The following is a 15,803-nucleotide window of genomic DNA, read 5'->3' as shown; positions in this document are numbered from 1 at the left end:
TCCAGAAGCACGCAGTCCCAGGAACAGCTAAGATACTGTGCAGGAACCTCAAGCCCCACACCTCCTGTAGAGGACCCGGACTTGAAGGATAGACCACCCGCAGGGGCAAGAAGTAGCACGAGGTTGGACTAGCTGGTATATAACGTAGTACGTTTTATTACAGCTCAGTACTAAAGTGGTAATAGTAGGGTAACAAGGCAGAAACAAAGTAGTAATGCAGTTATTTCTAAATTATTACCATGCAATTACCAAAGTAATAACCACTTAATATCCAAGTAATATCATGGTAGCAACATTGATTACAGTAAAGTAATGTTATGCTGAAATTTATGTTATTGAATCATAAGGGCTTAAAAATTAGGTGTAATACTGTAGAAATACAGCTCGGTAATAGAGTGGTAATAGTAGGGTAACAAGGCAGTTTCCAACTAATAACTACTGAATTACCGGTGGTGGTTTCTGTGTAATAAGCAGGAAACAGAATTGCAAAATGCAAAATTGCCTCTCTATTTAAAAACATATTAATCAACTATTAAAGCAAACTTAAGAATGTTGTGATTACCTGGAAACACCTGTGGTAGTTTTTTCTGTAATAAGCATAAATAGAAACAGCCTACAAAGAGCTGGCTACCAGTAGGTGGCAGACTGCTGCCCACTGGGAGTCTGCCTTTTGTATTTTAGCCCTAGATAAAAACAAAGAAGAAGTAGTGCATCTTTTTGGCTTGCTTCTTAGAGCAATGCTTGAATAAACCAATGGATTATAACAGTATATTTGGAATGAAGCCCACATTCTAGCTACTACTGTAGGACTGGAAGGTAAGTAAAACCTTAGCTTATTCTATTGTTTATTATTAAGTTATATTTAGGGGCGTGTTTACTTTATACACAAAATGATAACACTGCATTTTTTCAATAGGACAGTCTGTATCTGTGAAATTGTTGCTCAAATAATTGCTAATTACATCACACTTGTTTAACATTGTTTTTCTTCTCAAACTTCTAATTTTTCAGTGTGCAAGTGGGCGACTTGGCGCTACTTGCTGCAGGAGAGGCTGGATCTTTGGATGGTTAGAGGGCAATCAGTGATGAATTGAGTGCAAAACTACGGTGTTGCGACCCCCACAACCCTGAATTGGACAAACAGGAGAACATAGATGGTATCTTATTTTTGTGTACTGGACATTTTAAAAGTGTGCTCCACTTCCTTTCCTACCTCAAATATTTTTACGATATTATGTATTGTCATCCATATATAAACTATGCTGTGAAAGAAGGTCCTCTACACTTCTATGCGGACCTAATGTATTCATATGTATTATTCTTTTAAGCTTAATTATTAGTAGTTTACCTAAGTGTTTCCACTTCATTACAGACTTCTTGATGCTTGTTTTATTCAGTTATAATGATCATGGTATTCGATTCCTGCTTATTAAAGAGAAAAAACCAAAGGTGTTTCCTGGTGGTCATGACTATTTTTTAAGTTTGGTTATTAATATGTTATTAAATAGAAATAGGCAGTTTTGCATTTTGCAGCTCTGTTTCCTGCTTATTACACAGACTTTTTCACAAGTAATTGAGTGGTAGTAACTTAGAAATTGCCACATTATTACATATTTGTTTCTGCGTTGTTTCGCTAGTCCAATAACATTAATTTTAGTTTAATATTTCTTAACTATAACCACTGTTGCTACCATGATATTACTTTGATGATAAGTGGTTATCACTTTATAACCAAGATGTCATAGAAAGTGCAGGCATGTATACTAATCTGTGGCAATGAGTTAAATATTTGAAAATATTTCAATCAGGCAAACAAGATGGAGATTATCTCTGCATAAAAGCATTCATCAAAATGATTAAATAGTTCTTGCATGGTCTTCCTACATATGTAACATTGCTTTGCAATAAACGAAAGATAAAATGAAATATCACCACACCTGTAATGTTGCTGATTTCTCCCTCTGCACATCTTATACAGTCATAGCAGCAAACAGGCCTTCCTTTCTGGAGAACCTTGCGTGTTCCTGGAGGACATTTCTCACTGCAAACTGACACAGGCACCTGCATGATCAAAAAGATGTAACTGTCTATAGACATTGACAAAAAAAACTGTCTCTATGATGTCCTCAGTCAAAAAAACCCTCTTAATTTTGAAGCATCAAAACCCAAATAAATAAATTAAGTACCTGTGTATAATGAAAAACAGACAAAACACATAAAAACAATGAAATTGTATGATAGCTTACCTGCTTTGAGTTTCTTGCCCAAATTAAAGACTTGTTTTGCAGATTTAGCTGTTTTTCTGGAACTAATGATGGATCATAAAGACCAACTGTGACAAACTCCATAATGCCATTTTCTCGTGGCTGCCAGTTTATAATTTCATACTTTGCTGCTGGATCTCCATTCTCATTAAAGTAAACCTCATCTCCTTCCTTTGTTGTGAAATGGATCTTTCGTATGTGTTGCAGAACCTAAGAAATATGTTATGACTCAATTCATTGCATGGCAAAGATTTTGCACACCTACTGACTGAAGAATACAAAAGAACTGGAAAATGAAGTTCTTGTAAATATTTTTAACTAAAAGATCTTTTCAATAATGTATCTTAATGTGAACACTGTGATGTAAATTAGTAAAAAGCTCACCATGAATGGATCTAGTTGCACATTTCTGTTACATGTTTTGTTACAGCTGAGGATATTGTGAAGTGCATGGGCCACTGCATACACTCCTTTGTAGACATTGTTAAAGAGAGGCATGAGAGACATGTCAATGAAGCTATTTTGAACTCCAGTCACATCTTCATGTCCAGTACACTCTCTCTGAATGTCTGATGATGACTCCTTAAACTTACAACTAAATAATGTCTCCCAGAACTGAATAAACAGTTCATTATTTGATGAATTCAGTGGCTTCTCATTCAGTATGAACTCTCTCAGGCCAGTGACGTGTGCTTTGGGAATGGAAAGACCTATGGCACCATCCAGTATGTGATGTATGTCCATTTCTGCAGTTCGTGAATCAAATATCCAAGTCTCACTGCCTACCCACTGATACCCAGACAAGTTATGATACGAAAACTCTTGTAGCAGCACATGAAAATCTGCACGGGCAAGGAATGTAACAATAACTCTGGAGGTTGAAGCCTTTATGAAGTCAATTATCCTTTGTATTTTGGCAGATGGATCTGTTCTAAAAAAAGATACAGAATACTCCAGACAGATGCCCAGCTGCTGCGCAGTTTCAGTGAATGTGGCCATGCCATTATTTCCATAATCACTGTTGGTTCTGATAGCTCCAACCCAAGTCCATCCAAAATACTTGACCAAATGTGCCAGGGCTCTGCTCTGGTAGTAGTCACTGGGTATTGTTCTGAGGAAGGATGGGTACTTAGTTTTGTCACTGAGACAAGCACATGTGGCAAAGTAGCTGATCTAGAATTAAAAATGAAAAAGTTATATATGAAAAAGACACAAGATGAAAAAAAAATGAAGCGGTTAAAAATAAAATATTTAATATTAGTGTAAAAATACAAAAATAACAATTCTACTCAGTACTGAGTACATAAAATGTACCAGGCAAAGCTTTGATCTAAGAAAATAAAATATTTTTAAAAGTATTCAAAGATTTAAAAAAAAGATTAGATATATAAAATACCCACCACTGGTATAAAAAAAGGTCCGACAACAGTAGAACCTGCTATGGTTGTAGAAGAAGAGGTCGCTCCTATAATGGCCTGCACATGTGCAGGTCTGGTACATGGTGCCTTTGACGGTACAGACACAATTTCATTTCCATTAGCTAAAGCCAGTGTAACTCCTGCGCTTCTGGCATCAGATCCACAATCATCATAGATTTTATAGCCCACAGAGATTCCTGGCAGTAGGTCTGTACTGTTATTAATTTCCTCAATGGCAAAAAGCATAGCCTGGGAAAACTGCAAATCTCTGAAATTTAAACTTAATTGAGACAATTATGAATAATTTGCATTGCATTGTGTTCCTTAAAAGAGACACAAATATTTATGGATAAATGTTTAAATAGAAACAAAAGCATTTCTCATGAAAACATTTAAGGAAAGGAATTTAAACAACTGAGAAAATCAAAATACATTATACTCTTCTTTTGATTCCCAACAGATTCCCTAGATGTAAATGGATTTGCAGTGTGTCATTTACCTGGTACATTGTAGTGGCAGAGGTTTGTTCATGTAGGAATCTTTTCTGTCTTTCCAGCTTGCGTGAACAGAGAACACCCCACCCAGTATAATATCCCCATTCTTAGATAGCAGTGGGTTCTCGGGATCTCCTCTACGCCTGCACACTGGCTCCTCAGCATAAGAGACAGATGCCACTAACAGCAGTTGCAGAAGTGCCCATCCTTTTTCTGGCCATCTTTGTGTTGATGTCATTTCTTGAGCTAAACCCTTAGTAGCATTGAAGTACTGCAATGACGATGCAATACTTATACTGGTATTTATACACTTTGGTGCAGCATAAGAAATAAATGAATAGTGACTGTAGCTGACGCTGAAATGTTTGTGTTGGTTGCCATGACAACACCAGTAGCGCATCTGAGATCGTTATGTTGTTTTCTGTTTGTTTTCGTTATTTGGTACTCATGTTTGTGTACATTTGCAGTAGGAAAAGATAATCTGTGAATCCAGTAATACATCCTGCTTATAAGAAACGTTTTTGTTAAAAATTATTGGGAGAGACAAGACAGAGCGGTAACACGGCGGACTTTTTGGAATGTACAACTTTTCTACTGCTGGTTTTACAAGGCGTACACGGTAAAAAAAAACCATTATGCTGTTAATTGTTAACACTTGTGCACTTTGTGGAAGGAAATAAGTGGCTGAGTTGTATGTCATATGTGCTATTGACATTATTTTACTTGTTTCTAGTTTTCACGGTGCTCCATGATTGTGAGAGGAATAAAAGAATTGTGGACATCAGTACGAAGCGTGGATTCTTTCGACCAGAGTAGATACAGTGAAAACGTGTCCCAATCCATCTGGAGGCTTTGGTGTGCAAAGCTCTTCTCATCCTGCAACAAGCTACAGGTCTCGATTTGCAACGCGCTTCTCCTCCTGCAGCAAACTACAGGCTTCGGTGTGCAAAGCTCTTCTCATCCTGCAGCAAGCTACAGGTCTCGGTTGCTTCTCATCCTGCAGTGAGCTACAGGCTTCAGTGGACACGTCGCTTTGCATTCTGTGACAACCAAACGGGAGCTGCAGATTCAGCGGACACTCCAAGAAGTGGTTTCAGGCTAAAGCGTGAGTCCTCAGGCTATATTGCGCAGTTATTATGCCTCAAGAGTTGATGGATAGAACATGAGCTACAAATTTGCTATAATGGACAAGAAATTAATAGTGTTCAAATTTCAGACTGTGTAAAAAAAAAAAAAAAGACAATCTGTGGAAGTTCTGGTAATTATTGTTGCTTTCTTACCTATTGTTTGCAAGCTTCATGAAGGCTGAAACTGAAGATTTATTTGCTGTCATACGTAAGAATCTAAGCTAAGGTGGCTTTGTGTTAATTTTAATAATTGTCCGCCTATTACATCCATTCCATTTTTTAATTACCTTAGATATCTTGTCCTCTTCATAAGATACCCCCTTTAAAGTCTGAAAATGTCTAAAGATGGTCACAGTCACCGTGATGTTATGTCAGAAGTACAAGATGCAGGGGATTTGGAAGAGGGAAAAAGTGTAGTGTCTGAGAAATCTGAGACAAAAACAAGAAAATCCTCTCGTGAAAGGCGATTAACGCCAAAAATGCAGGAACTGAAAGATCAAGAGTTAACTCAAAAGGAGAAGAGGTTCAAAGCAACATATGAGAAATGGAAAAGCAATGTAAGAGACATTCGCACAAGGTTAAAGCAAGTATGCTCTGAGTGTGACATGTATAATATGATGGATGAGGCTGAGAAGCTAGAGTCTGAATTAAAGGAACAGTATGACAGAATTCGACTCCAAACCTCACCAAGTCAAGAAATTCGAAGAAAGATCGATGCATGCTCAGCCGTGACGGCCGATTTGCTTCAGCTGATGAGAGTACGTCTGACTGAAGATGAAGGTGAGTTTGACACGGTGGCAGAAAGATCAAGGTTACGCATGCTACTTGATAATGAATATGCTAGGTCCATATATGGATCCACAGCCTCCAGAGTTACTGCACCCAGCTGTCACAATTCCAACCATCTCTCAGAGTCACCTAGCATCTCAGCTATGAGGGCGGAAGCAGCTGCTCAGCTGGCTGCAAAGAGAGCCGAAATTGATATGGAAGCTGCCATCGAAGCTCAGCGTCAGCAGTTGAGAAAACTTGAAAATCAGAGGGACATTGATGTCATTCAGGCAAAGCTAAATGTCTACACTGAAGAAGAGGGAAGGGATGGGACATGCAGTCCTCCATTCAGCAAAGTGAGTGATGCACGCCCCTTCGCTCGCCACATCCCAGATGAAGAACGGCAGGTTGCACAAAACGAGACATCATTGGTCCAATTGCTACAAGAGTCATTAGCCCTCACTCGCTTGCCAACTCCAGAACCTTCTGTATTCTCGGGTGATCCTCTGAAGTTCACAGAATGGAGCATAAGCTTCAAAGCCCTTATAGAGAGACGATGCTCTGACCCTGCAGACAGGCTATTCTACCTGCAAAAGTACATAGCAGGTGAGGCAAAATCTTTTCTTGAAGGCAGCTTCTACAGAAAAGATGAAGAAGCCTATCAACAAGCATGGGATAGGTTAAATGCTAGATATGGCCATTCCTTTGTAGTGCAGCGGGTTTTCAGAGAGAAGCTAAATGGGTGGCCGAAGATTGGTGGAAAGGAATATCTCAAGCTAAGAGAGTTCAGTGATTTCCTCCAAACATATAGTAATGCCATGCCTCACATAAAGGGCTTACAGGTTCTTAACAACTGTGAGGAGAATCAGAAAATACTAGTCAAGCTTCCTAATTGGGTGACATCTAGATGGAACCGTTATGTCACAGAGCAGCTAGATCGGGGCAACGACTATCCAAGCTTTCATGAGTTTACTTCCTTTATCTCTAAGGAGTCACGCATAGCATGCAATCCAGTGTCATCCTTACATGCCTTAAGACACTCTGCAGAGGCACCACCCAGAGAGATGAAGCGTTCAAAAGCAAACACGTTTGCCACAAATGTGAACCCCCCAATTCCATCAAGCTCCACCGCTAAATCTGACCTTGGTGAAATCAAGTTGAGAGATGCAGAGAAACCAAAGAAATGGAACACACCAACACAAAATTCCAATAATAGCCAGTGTATTTGCTGTAGTGAGAACCATTCCATACATAAATGCAAGAGGCTTATGGACATGTCTGTAGAGGATAAGAAAAAATGCATACTTGAAAATAAGTTGTGTTTTGCATGTCTAAGAAAGGGTCACAATTCTAAAGAATGTAGAAACAGGGCCACGTGTGGCATATGCAAAAAGAGTCACCCAACGCCATTGCATGAAGATCGTTCTACAGCAGGAGCACCATCAATACAAGGCGCAGTTGAAGAAAGTACGTCGTCATTATCATGTTGTGTGAGTGGAGGTGAAGGTGGGAGTACGTCGATGATAGTCCCAGTGTGGATCTCAACACTTAGTGCTCCGGACACTGAAACCCTAGTATATGCACTATTGGACACTCAAAGCAGTCACACATTTGTTGATCAGGAGGTGTGCGAAAAACTGCAGGCAACAATGGAACCAGTGAAACTTAAACTTTCCACCATGATGGGGAGAGACTCAGTCGTGAAGAGTCAAAGAGTATGTGAGCTCAAAGTTAGAGGATTCTCCTCTAACATTTCCATCAGCTTGCCTCCAGCCCACACAAGGGACTTCATTCCTCTTGACCGTGCACATATTCCCACTTGTCAGACAGCCAACAAATGGAAACACCTTGTCAGCATAGCCCAGGAGATACCTCCGTTGATGGACTGTGGTGTTGGATTGTTGATTGGATACGACTGCTCCAGAGCGTTAATTCCAAGAAGGGTCATTACTGGGGGCGACTATGAGCCTTATGCTATTGAGTCGGACCTTGGTTGGAGCATTGTGGGAAGCGCACCACAGCGTATGCAGGCTAAAGATGTGACTGGTTTTTGCCATCGAGTGTCTGTCAGAGAGGTGCCACCCATAACACCATTTGCTGTCATCAAGGCCCTTGTCAGGAGTTTTCCTGTAGTGCAACTCAGGTTGGAATAAATGACACACAGACAGGTTTGCAAGTTTAACGTGCACACGGGTGAGAGCTCAACGGAGACTCACACCCTGCAGCAGTTGTCAGCCTTTATTTATACTCAAGCATATTTGTGTAGCATGTTCTTCTCAGAGACGTACAGGAAGAGATAAAATAGAACTGTGCTGCGTGCAGGCTTCCTGTTGAGCTTGAGCTGAATACTAAAAGAGCAAACACATCTAGAAAATAAAATGTACTTTTAAGCATAAACATAATAAAATCTTTTGACATTCCCTCCTGTTGTTTGATCTTTTCTTCTATATATGTACACAGCAACTCACTAACATTGTATCAGTCCATGGCCACTTGTAAACATTTTTAGCCAAGACATCATAAAATAGTGGGTTTTGTGAGTATGTTATATCCAAATGTCTATCTCATTATCATCTTCTTCATTCTGTGATAGGTTGATGTAAGCATGAATTGAAGCAGTTATCATTTTTGATACCATGTTCTTCAAACAAGGTATGACACATGAAGTGAAAAGACACAATAACAGTAGTAGAACACCAACAAAAACAAGTCCTTTAATCAGCAGGGACTTCCAAGAGCCGCTTAAAAGCCACGTGAGCCAGTCTTCTGTGTTTGTGACATAGTCTTGTTGTTGTGCATCCCGAAGTTGTCTGAGTGTTTTCAGAGCATCAGTCATGTTGGATGAGTGTATATTATCTGGAATGTATGTGCAGCATGTGTTGTTAAAGAGGACACATAGTCCTCCTTTCTCGGCGAGAATCATGTCCAATGCTACCCTGTGTTGCATTACTGCAATGCGCAGAGCGTCAATTTCTTGATTCTGTTCGTCGTTGGTTTTACATGAAGCATTCAGAAAAAGTCCAAAACGGTAGTTTAGAGTCTCTATTCTTAAAGCGTGTTTTCCTACCCCCACCCATGGGAAGAGTGCGTGAGCAACCTTTTGTCTTTCAGTCCAGAGTTTAAATTCCTCTGGGACATCGGAACCCCACATGGAATCATGCTGCTTGAGGTCTGGGGTGCTTCGTCTTTTCCTTGTTGTTGACGTGGCGTCCACGGTTATCTTGAAAGTGTGGTCAGATATGAAAATGGGAGCGCACTGACCTGTCCAATTCCTAGGAAGGATAAAATAGGCTCGTTGGCCACAGAGCCAGGCCATTCTTTGCACCCAATAGGTGCCATTCGAGATGTTGCTGCTCTTCACTGGTCCTCCAGGAGCGTGTGTCTGTACTGCTTTGCAGTTGGTGGTGTTTCCATTGGCGTGGATCCGTGTCCGATTTTGCAGACATAAAACCTGGTGACAGAAGCATATCTCAAGAAGATATTTGCTTCCTGCAGATCTTGAAAGACAGAATCCAACAAAATAAGGATGGTCACCTGGAGATGCCTCTCCCTTTCAAAGCTCGTCCGCATCTCCCAGACAACAAAAAGCTGGCGTTAGTACGGCTGAAGCATCTAAAGAGGAAGCTGGACAGAGATCCAAAATTCAAAATAGACTATGTGAGATTTATGGACGGCATCTTCAAGGATGGTGACGCAGAGAAAGTGGAAAACCAAGCAGAGCTGGGGAAAGTCTGGTATATCCCACATCAAGGAGTCTACCACCCCAGAAAACCAGGCAAAATCAGAGTGGTTTTCGACTGCTCTGCAAGGTATGAAGGCACCTCCTTAAACGACCATCTACTAACAGGACCCGACCTCACAAATAGCCTAACAGCTGTCCTGTGCCGCTTCCGTAAGTATTCCATCGCAATCGTGTGATGTGGAGAAAATGTTCCACAGGTTTCATGTGAGCGAGGATGATAGAGACTACTTGCGGTTTCTCTGGTGGGAAAATGGAGACACAAACTCTGAACCCAGAGAGTACCGCATGAAGGTTCACCTGTTTGGAGCATCATCCTCCCCTGGCTACGCCAATTATGGGATGAAACACCTTGCCAGTCAATGTGAGAAAGAGTACCCCTCCGCAGCTAGTTTCGTCCGGAAACATTTCTACGTCGATGATGGTCTCATAAGTGTGGAGTCGGTGGGTAAGGCAATTGAACTGGTCAAAGAAGCCCAAGCTGTGTGTGCTAAAGGAAAGCTGCACCTTCATAAATTTCTCTCCAACAGCCGAGAGGTCCTTGACTCTGTTGATGTGCAGAGCGTGCTACAGAGGTAAAGAAAGTTGATCTTAATCACGATGATTTACCAGTCCAAAGAGTGCTAGGTATAAGATGGAACGTTGGAAATGATAGCTTCTCCTTCAAGGTGTCGCTTGAGGAGAAACCAGCAACGCGTCGAGGGATTCTCTCAATTGTGGCCTCCTTGTATGACCCTTTAGGGTTTCTAGCCCCAGTCATTCTTGAAGGAAAAAGAGTGCTGCAAGAGATGTGTCAGAGAGGCACAGGGTGGGATGAGCCACTACCCAAGGACCTGAAGTTAAGGTGGGAGACTTGGATGAAGGATTTGGAGAACCTGGAAAGAATTGAGATTCCAAGATGCTTCATACCTGACAGCCTTGGTGAGATTCAGAGAGCCGAGCTTCATCATTTCTCTGATGCAAGCAGTCAAGGGTATGGTCAGTGCTCTTACATCAGAGTGGTAAGCAGAGAAAGGATATGCTGCTCCTTGGTCATGGGCAAGGCAAGGGTTGCACCAACCAAAATAGTTACCATACCCAGACTTGAGTTAACTGCTGCAGTAACCTCGGCAGCTGTGAGTAGCATGTTAAGGGAGGAGCTGGAGCTCAAGATTGACGACGAATATTTTTGGACAGACTCAAAGGTCGTGCTTGGTTACATTAATAATGAAGCAAGAAGGTTCCATGTGTTCGTGGCAAACCGCGTTCAGAGAATTCGAGAAACCACCGATGCACGGAAATGGTATTATGTTGACACAGGAGAAAACCCTGCTGATCATGGCTCGAGAGGCCTCAAAGTAGCTGACCTCATCAAGTCAAATTGGTTCTCTGGTCCCAGCTTTCTATGGGAAAGAGAGATAGCCACAAAACAGGCTACTTCAGATTTGCTGGTGGGAGACCCTGAGGTGAGGACTACTCAGGTGTTGAAGGTTGATGTAGCAAGGCAGTTTGACATCCAGAAGCATCTGCTGCGGTTCTCAAGATGGACTACAGCTGTCAACGTCATTGCTCGTATCCAGCGGCTGGCAAAGAGGATCAGGACCGCTGAGCCTTTAAACGTGGAAGAGAGAAAACAAGCTGCACAGACTCTCGTCAAGCTTGCACAACAAGATGCCTTTCAAGAGGAGTTAAACGCACTCAGCCAGAAACCAGGAAGGCTGCCTTGCAACCACCAACTCTTTCAGCTTGACCCATTCCTCCAAGATGGCATAATGAGAGTAGGAGGAAGACTGAGGAAGGCATCTGTGCCTCTCGAGTTAAGACACCCAGTGATCCTTCCTAAAGATGGTGCTGTTACAAACCTCATCATTGCACACCATCATACTAAGATACAACACCAAGGCAGAGGACAAACCCTCAATGCACTGAGAGCCAATGGTTACTGGATCGCTGGTAGAAGTAAGGCTGTAGCCCAATACATCAGGCAGTGCGTACAGTGCAGGAGAGCCCGCGCGCAACCAGAGGAGCAACGGATGGCAGATCTACCTAGTGACCGTGTTGATCCCACACCACCATTCACTTATTGTGGTATGGACTGCTTTGGTCCTTTTCACACCAAACAAGGTCGCAAGGATCAAAAACGGTATGGCCTCCTCTTCACATGTCTTTGCTCAACGGCAGTGCATATAGAGATGTTGGAGGATTTGACGACTGACGCGTTCATCAATGCTTTGCGCTGCTTTATTGCCCTTCGTGGAGCTGTTAGGCACATTAGGTCCGATCAGGGAACTAACTTTATGGGGGCAAGAAATGAGATGGCAAAGGCTCTGAAAGAACTTGATAAGGAAAGAGTGACTGCATACCTAGCAGAAAATCAGTGCGACTTCCAGATGAATACGCCCCACTCTAGTCATGCTGGAGGTGCATGGGAGCGTCAAATCCAGACAGTGAGAAGTGTACTGAGCATGGTCCTTGCCTGCAGTGTGGGAAGGTTGGATGATGCTTCATTAAGGACATTCCTTTATGAAGCTATGTGCATCGTGAATAACCGCCCACTCACTGTTGATAACATGAACGACCCCAAAAGCTTGGAGCCACTCACACCAAACCACTTGATCACCATGAAATCCTCAATCCCACTTCCACCTCCAGGTAAATTTGTCAAGGAGGAGCTGTACGCCAAGAAACGGTGGAGAAGGGTCCAGTATCTGACCGAGCAATTTTGGCACAGATGGAGAAAGGAATACCTGGCCAATATTGCTCTGAGACAGCGATGGCATACACCAAGACGTAATGTGGAGGTGGGTGACATTGTGATTCTCAAGGAGGAAGATGTTCCTCGCAATGAATGGAAACTCGCTAGGGTTGTGGAAGCACATGAGGATGATGATGGACTTGTACGGAAGGTGACAATCCAGACTGGTGATCGGAAGTTAGGAAAGGGAGGCAAACGCCTCGTCCAACCCTCAATCATTCAAAGACCCATTCAGAAATTAGTGGTCCTGGTGAAAAACAGCTAAAATTGGAAATGTCATTCATTGATTAGATTCCCCTTCTAAAATAGAAGTTGTCATTATGCTGTACTTCATGCACATGTTGTGGAGATGTAAATTCTGTTCATATTGTTGAATTCATTTGTTGAGAAAAGAATATTGTTTATGTCAATGCAAGAGTGTTTAACAACAACATGGTGCTTGGGAATTACCATTGATTTAATGAACAATGCAAGTGTATTTACATTCACAATTGTAATAATCAAAGGTAATTGGTGGGAGTGTAGCTGACGCTGAAATGTTTGTGTTGGTTGCCATGACAACACCAGTAGCGCATCTGAGATCGTTATGTTGTTTTCTGTTTGTTTTCGTTATTTGGTACTCATGTTTGTGTACATTTGCAGTAGGAAAAGATAATCTGTGAATCCAGTAATACATCCTGCTTATAAGAAACGTTTTTGTTAAAAATTATTGTGAAGTAGTCACTTCCTGTGAGTCGCGGGAACCGGAAGTTGTGCGCGGGAGAGACAAGACAGAGCGGTAACACGGCGGACTTTTTGGAATGTACAACTTTTCTACTGCTGGTTTTACAAGGCGTACACGGTAAAAAACATTATGCTGTTAATTGTTAACACTTGTGCACTTTGTGGAAGGAAATAAGTGGCTGAGTTGTATGTCATATGTGCTATTGACATTATTTTACTTGTTTCTAGTTTTCACGGTGCTCCATGATTGTGAGAGGAATAAAAGAATTGTGGACATCAGTACGAAGCGTGGATTCTTTCGACCAGAGTAGATACAAAGACCGTTCATTCCCAGTAGATGTACAAGTTCAGCAAAATGAGGGAGATACTCAAATTTGCCATTTAATGTAGGTTCATATATGTAAAATAACGATATACACAGGTTCATTTAAATATGAATTAACACTGTAAAGCACAATTCATTAGAAAGTAATATGTAGAAAAAATATTTTTCCAATACAGTACTTTTATAGAGTACTTTTTTACAGCACTCTTAGAGTTTTAGGCAACAAATTACAGTCATCCATTCACTTACACTTTCACATCTGTGATGCATAGATGTGATATGTCATCGGTCTGATACTAATTCAGTCTTATGTTTACATGACATGCTAAGGAAAATTTACACCATTGAACCCTACTCTAAGAAACTGTCGTGGATTTAACAATGTCTTTGAAGAGTGGTTTAAGAAATGAGTGTTTAACGATTTTACAGCATGTGTAGCACCATCAGAACCTGATGTCACTAGGTTGGTTGTTTGGTGTTATATTTTTTGCTCGATGCACTGAAATGGGGTAATCCACCTGTGGACCCTAATGTTTGGGTTTGTAGATCACTTTGTAAATGACAGTTGTGTGGATAAGTACTTGCTTTAGTCATTTGCATCTGTGGTTCAACAGACCCACAAGTTGAAGCTGACACTGTCCCCTCTGTGTCTGCCGTTGAGTCATGTGGAAAAACCAAGCATCGCAATCAGCTGGCAGTGCAGATGTCCTTAACGTTCAATGAGTACCCAAGCACTTCCAACCAGTTTACACCAGTTTGCAACCAATGTTCCCTCTAATTTTTCATGTGTCTGAGCAAACACACAAACTCCCTGAGTGGTCCCTTTGACTATTGTCAGCGACATTAGATGTGTACAATGTGGTTACGACAGCATCGCATCCATCGATGTTATATGTTTTATAAAAAGAGTCAAATTACAGTATTTACATTTCTGTTAAAATACCTTTAATCAAGAGCTTGAGCCCACTTACAGTGAAAATTACAACAAACTTTTTTTAATGACCTGTGCACTATGTTAACGCTATTGGAAGTATGAACATTTAATTTTAAGTATGGCAAAAAATGAACTGCCAACCAAATCAAGCCTACTATAAACTCCAATTTTGAAACTTAACATTTTTATTATAAAGCTCTGACTTGTGTTATGATGAGTATGAGCCAGTCTGTGAAGCTCCTGGTCCTCTTGTCCTACTGCAGTCTGGGAGACAGTCCTACTGTCCTGAAACTCTTTGTCTGCAAAATACAGTATATAATGACACAATTATTTGCATTTCTAATACTCATAAACTACTGACAGTATTTAATGATCAATGTCCATAAATGAAAACTAAATAAATGACACTAGATGAGCAGAAAATTGATTAAGAGCTTAAATTTCACCTTTTTTTTTCCCGTCTGTCCTTCTCATGTCTCCAGTGGTTGTACACTTCGTCCGGGTTGATGGCCTCGTCTGCTTGCAGTTTTGACTTTATGCGCATCAGCTGGTCCAAATGGTCCACCTCAAGATGATTTCTGGATGCTGTTTTGATACGATTCATTAAACTAAGGCCTCTTTTGCAATCCGTACTGGATGATTGAAATGTAGCACAAATATCCACAAGCTGTGAGATGTGTTTTAGCTCCTCACATTTTACCGTTGCAGCCACCATATCTGAGAATGTGCTGATTGACCCATGTTTAAGTTTTTGCCTCATTATGTACTTGAAATCACAATATTCACTGTTTATGACCTCCACTGAATGTGGATGGTAGAGAATGGCCTCATACTTCTTTGCCAGCCTGGCAATGTCTGCTGCTCCATACTCAAAACTGATGTCTGTTCAATGCCTCAATGTCAAATGCAGACCACTCCCTTAATTCATCCTCTGGAAAACCAGCATTCAAGTGATCACAAAGATTACGAATAACACGAGTAATCTCACCGGTATTCCTGCCATCACCAGATGAGGCCCTCCTCGCCTCTTTGACACAGTCACTCCACTTAACATCCTTTTCTCCTGTCAAGTATTGGGAACGCAACTTCTCAATCTTTGCTCTTGCCAAGCAGTGCCCTTCCATCACAGTCAGGTTGCATCTTTGAAAAGAAAGACATAGGTGTGCCAGCTCACCCAAAACATCTCCCAGAGCGGTGAGAATAACCTTGAGGTTTGAATCGGTTAGCTTTTTGTAACAGTAATTTGCCACTGGATCTCTGTTATCACTGAATTCTCT

The 15,803-nt window shown here is 41.3% G+C and overlaps 3 protein-coding genes across 4 annotated transcripts in view; 2 read left to right on the top strand and 1 right to left on the bottom strand.

Moving 5' to 3' along the window:
* The window catches only part of LOC100710817 (extracellular calcium-sensing receptor-like), a 31,174-nt gene extending 28,455 nt beyond the window's left edge, over positions 1–2,719 (bottom strand). The window contains exons 1-3 of the mRNA XM_025898437.1: positions 2,649–2,719; positions 2,247–2,474; positions 1,938–2,061 (exon numbers count right to left, since the gene is read on the bottom strand). Of these exons, the coding sequence (XP_025754222.1) occupies positions 1,938–2,061; positions 2,247–2,474; positions 2,649–2,651 (355 nt within the window). The 5' untranslated portion in view covers positions 2,652–2,719. The remainder of the gene's footprint in view (positions 1–1,937; positions 2,062–2,246; positions 2,475–2,648) is intronic.
* Positions 2,720–4,712: 1,993 nt separating this feature from the next.
* LOC106097706 (uncharacterized) lies at positions 4,713–15,516 on the top strand. Of its 2 annotated transcripts, XR_003213887.1 has the most exons (3): positions 4,713–4,795; positions 4,910–5,281; positions 15,009–15,516. XR_003213887.1 is itself a non-coding variant. In XM_019345392.2 (2 exons), the coding sequence occupies exon 2, from the start codon at positions 5,639–5,641 to the stop codon at positions 8,222–8,224; it is 2,586 nt and encodes an 861-aa protein (XP_019200937.1). In that variant the 5' UTR covers positions 4,713–4,795; positions 4,910–5,638; the 3' UTR covers positions 8,225–8,409. The 2 variants fall into 2 exon arrangements, 1 of the variants encoding a protein (XP_019200937.1); XM_019345392.2 differs by lacking the exon at positions 15,009–15,516 and having other exon boundaries at positions 4,910–8,409.
* On the top strand, positions 10,565–13,601 carry LOC112842180 (uncharacterized). The gene is made up of 2 exons (XM_025898438.1): positions 10,565–13,385; positions 13,496–13,601. Exon 1 carries the CDS (start codon positions 10,599–10,601, stop codon positions 12,807–12,809), a length of 2,211 nt encoding a protein of 736 aa, XP_025754223.1. The 5' UTR covers positions 10,565–10,598; the 3' UTR covers positions 12,810–13,385; positions 13,496–13,601.
* Positions 15,517–15,803: the final 287 nt, after the last annotated feature.

The sequence above is a fragment of the Oreochromis niloticus genome, linkage group LG14 (assembly GCF_001858045.2).
Source record: "Oreochromis niloticus isolate F11D_XX linkage group LG14, O_niloticus_UMD_NMBU, whole genome shotgun sequence".
In the NCBI taxonomy this organism is placed as follows: domain Eukaryota; kingdom Metazoa; phylum Chordata; class Actinopteri; order Cichliformes; family Cichlidae; genus Oreochromis; species Oreochromis niloticus.
Note: the sequence above shows the minus strand (reverse complement) of the source record. Positions and strands in the feature narration are given on the sequence as shown.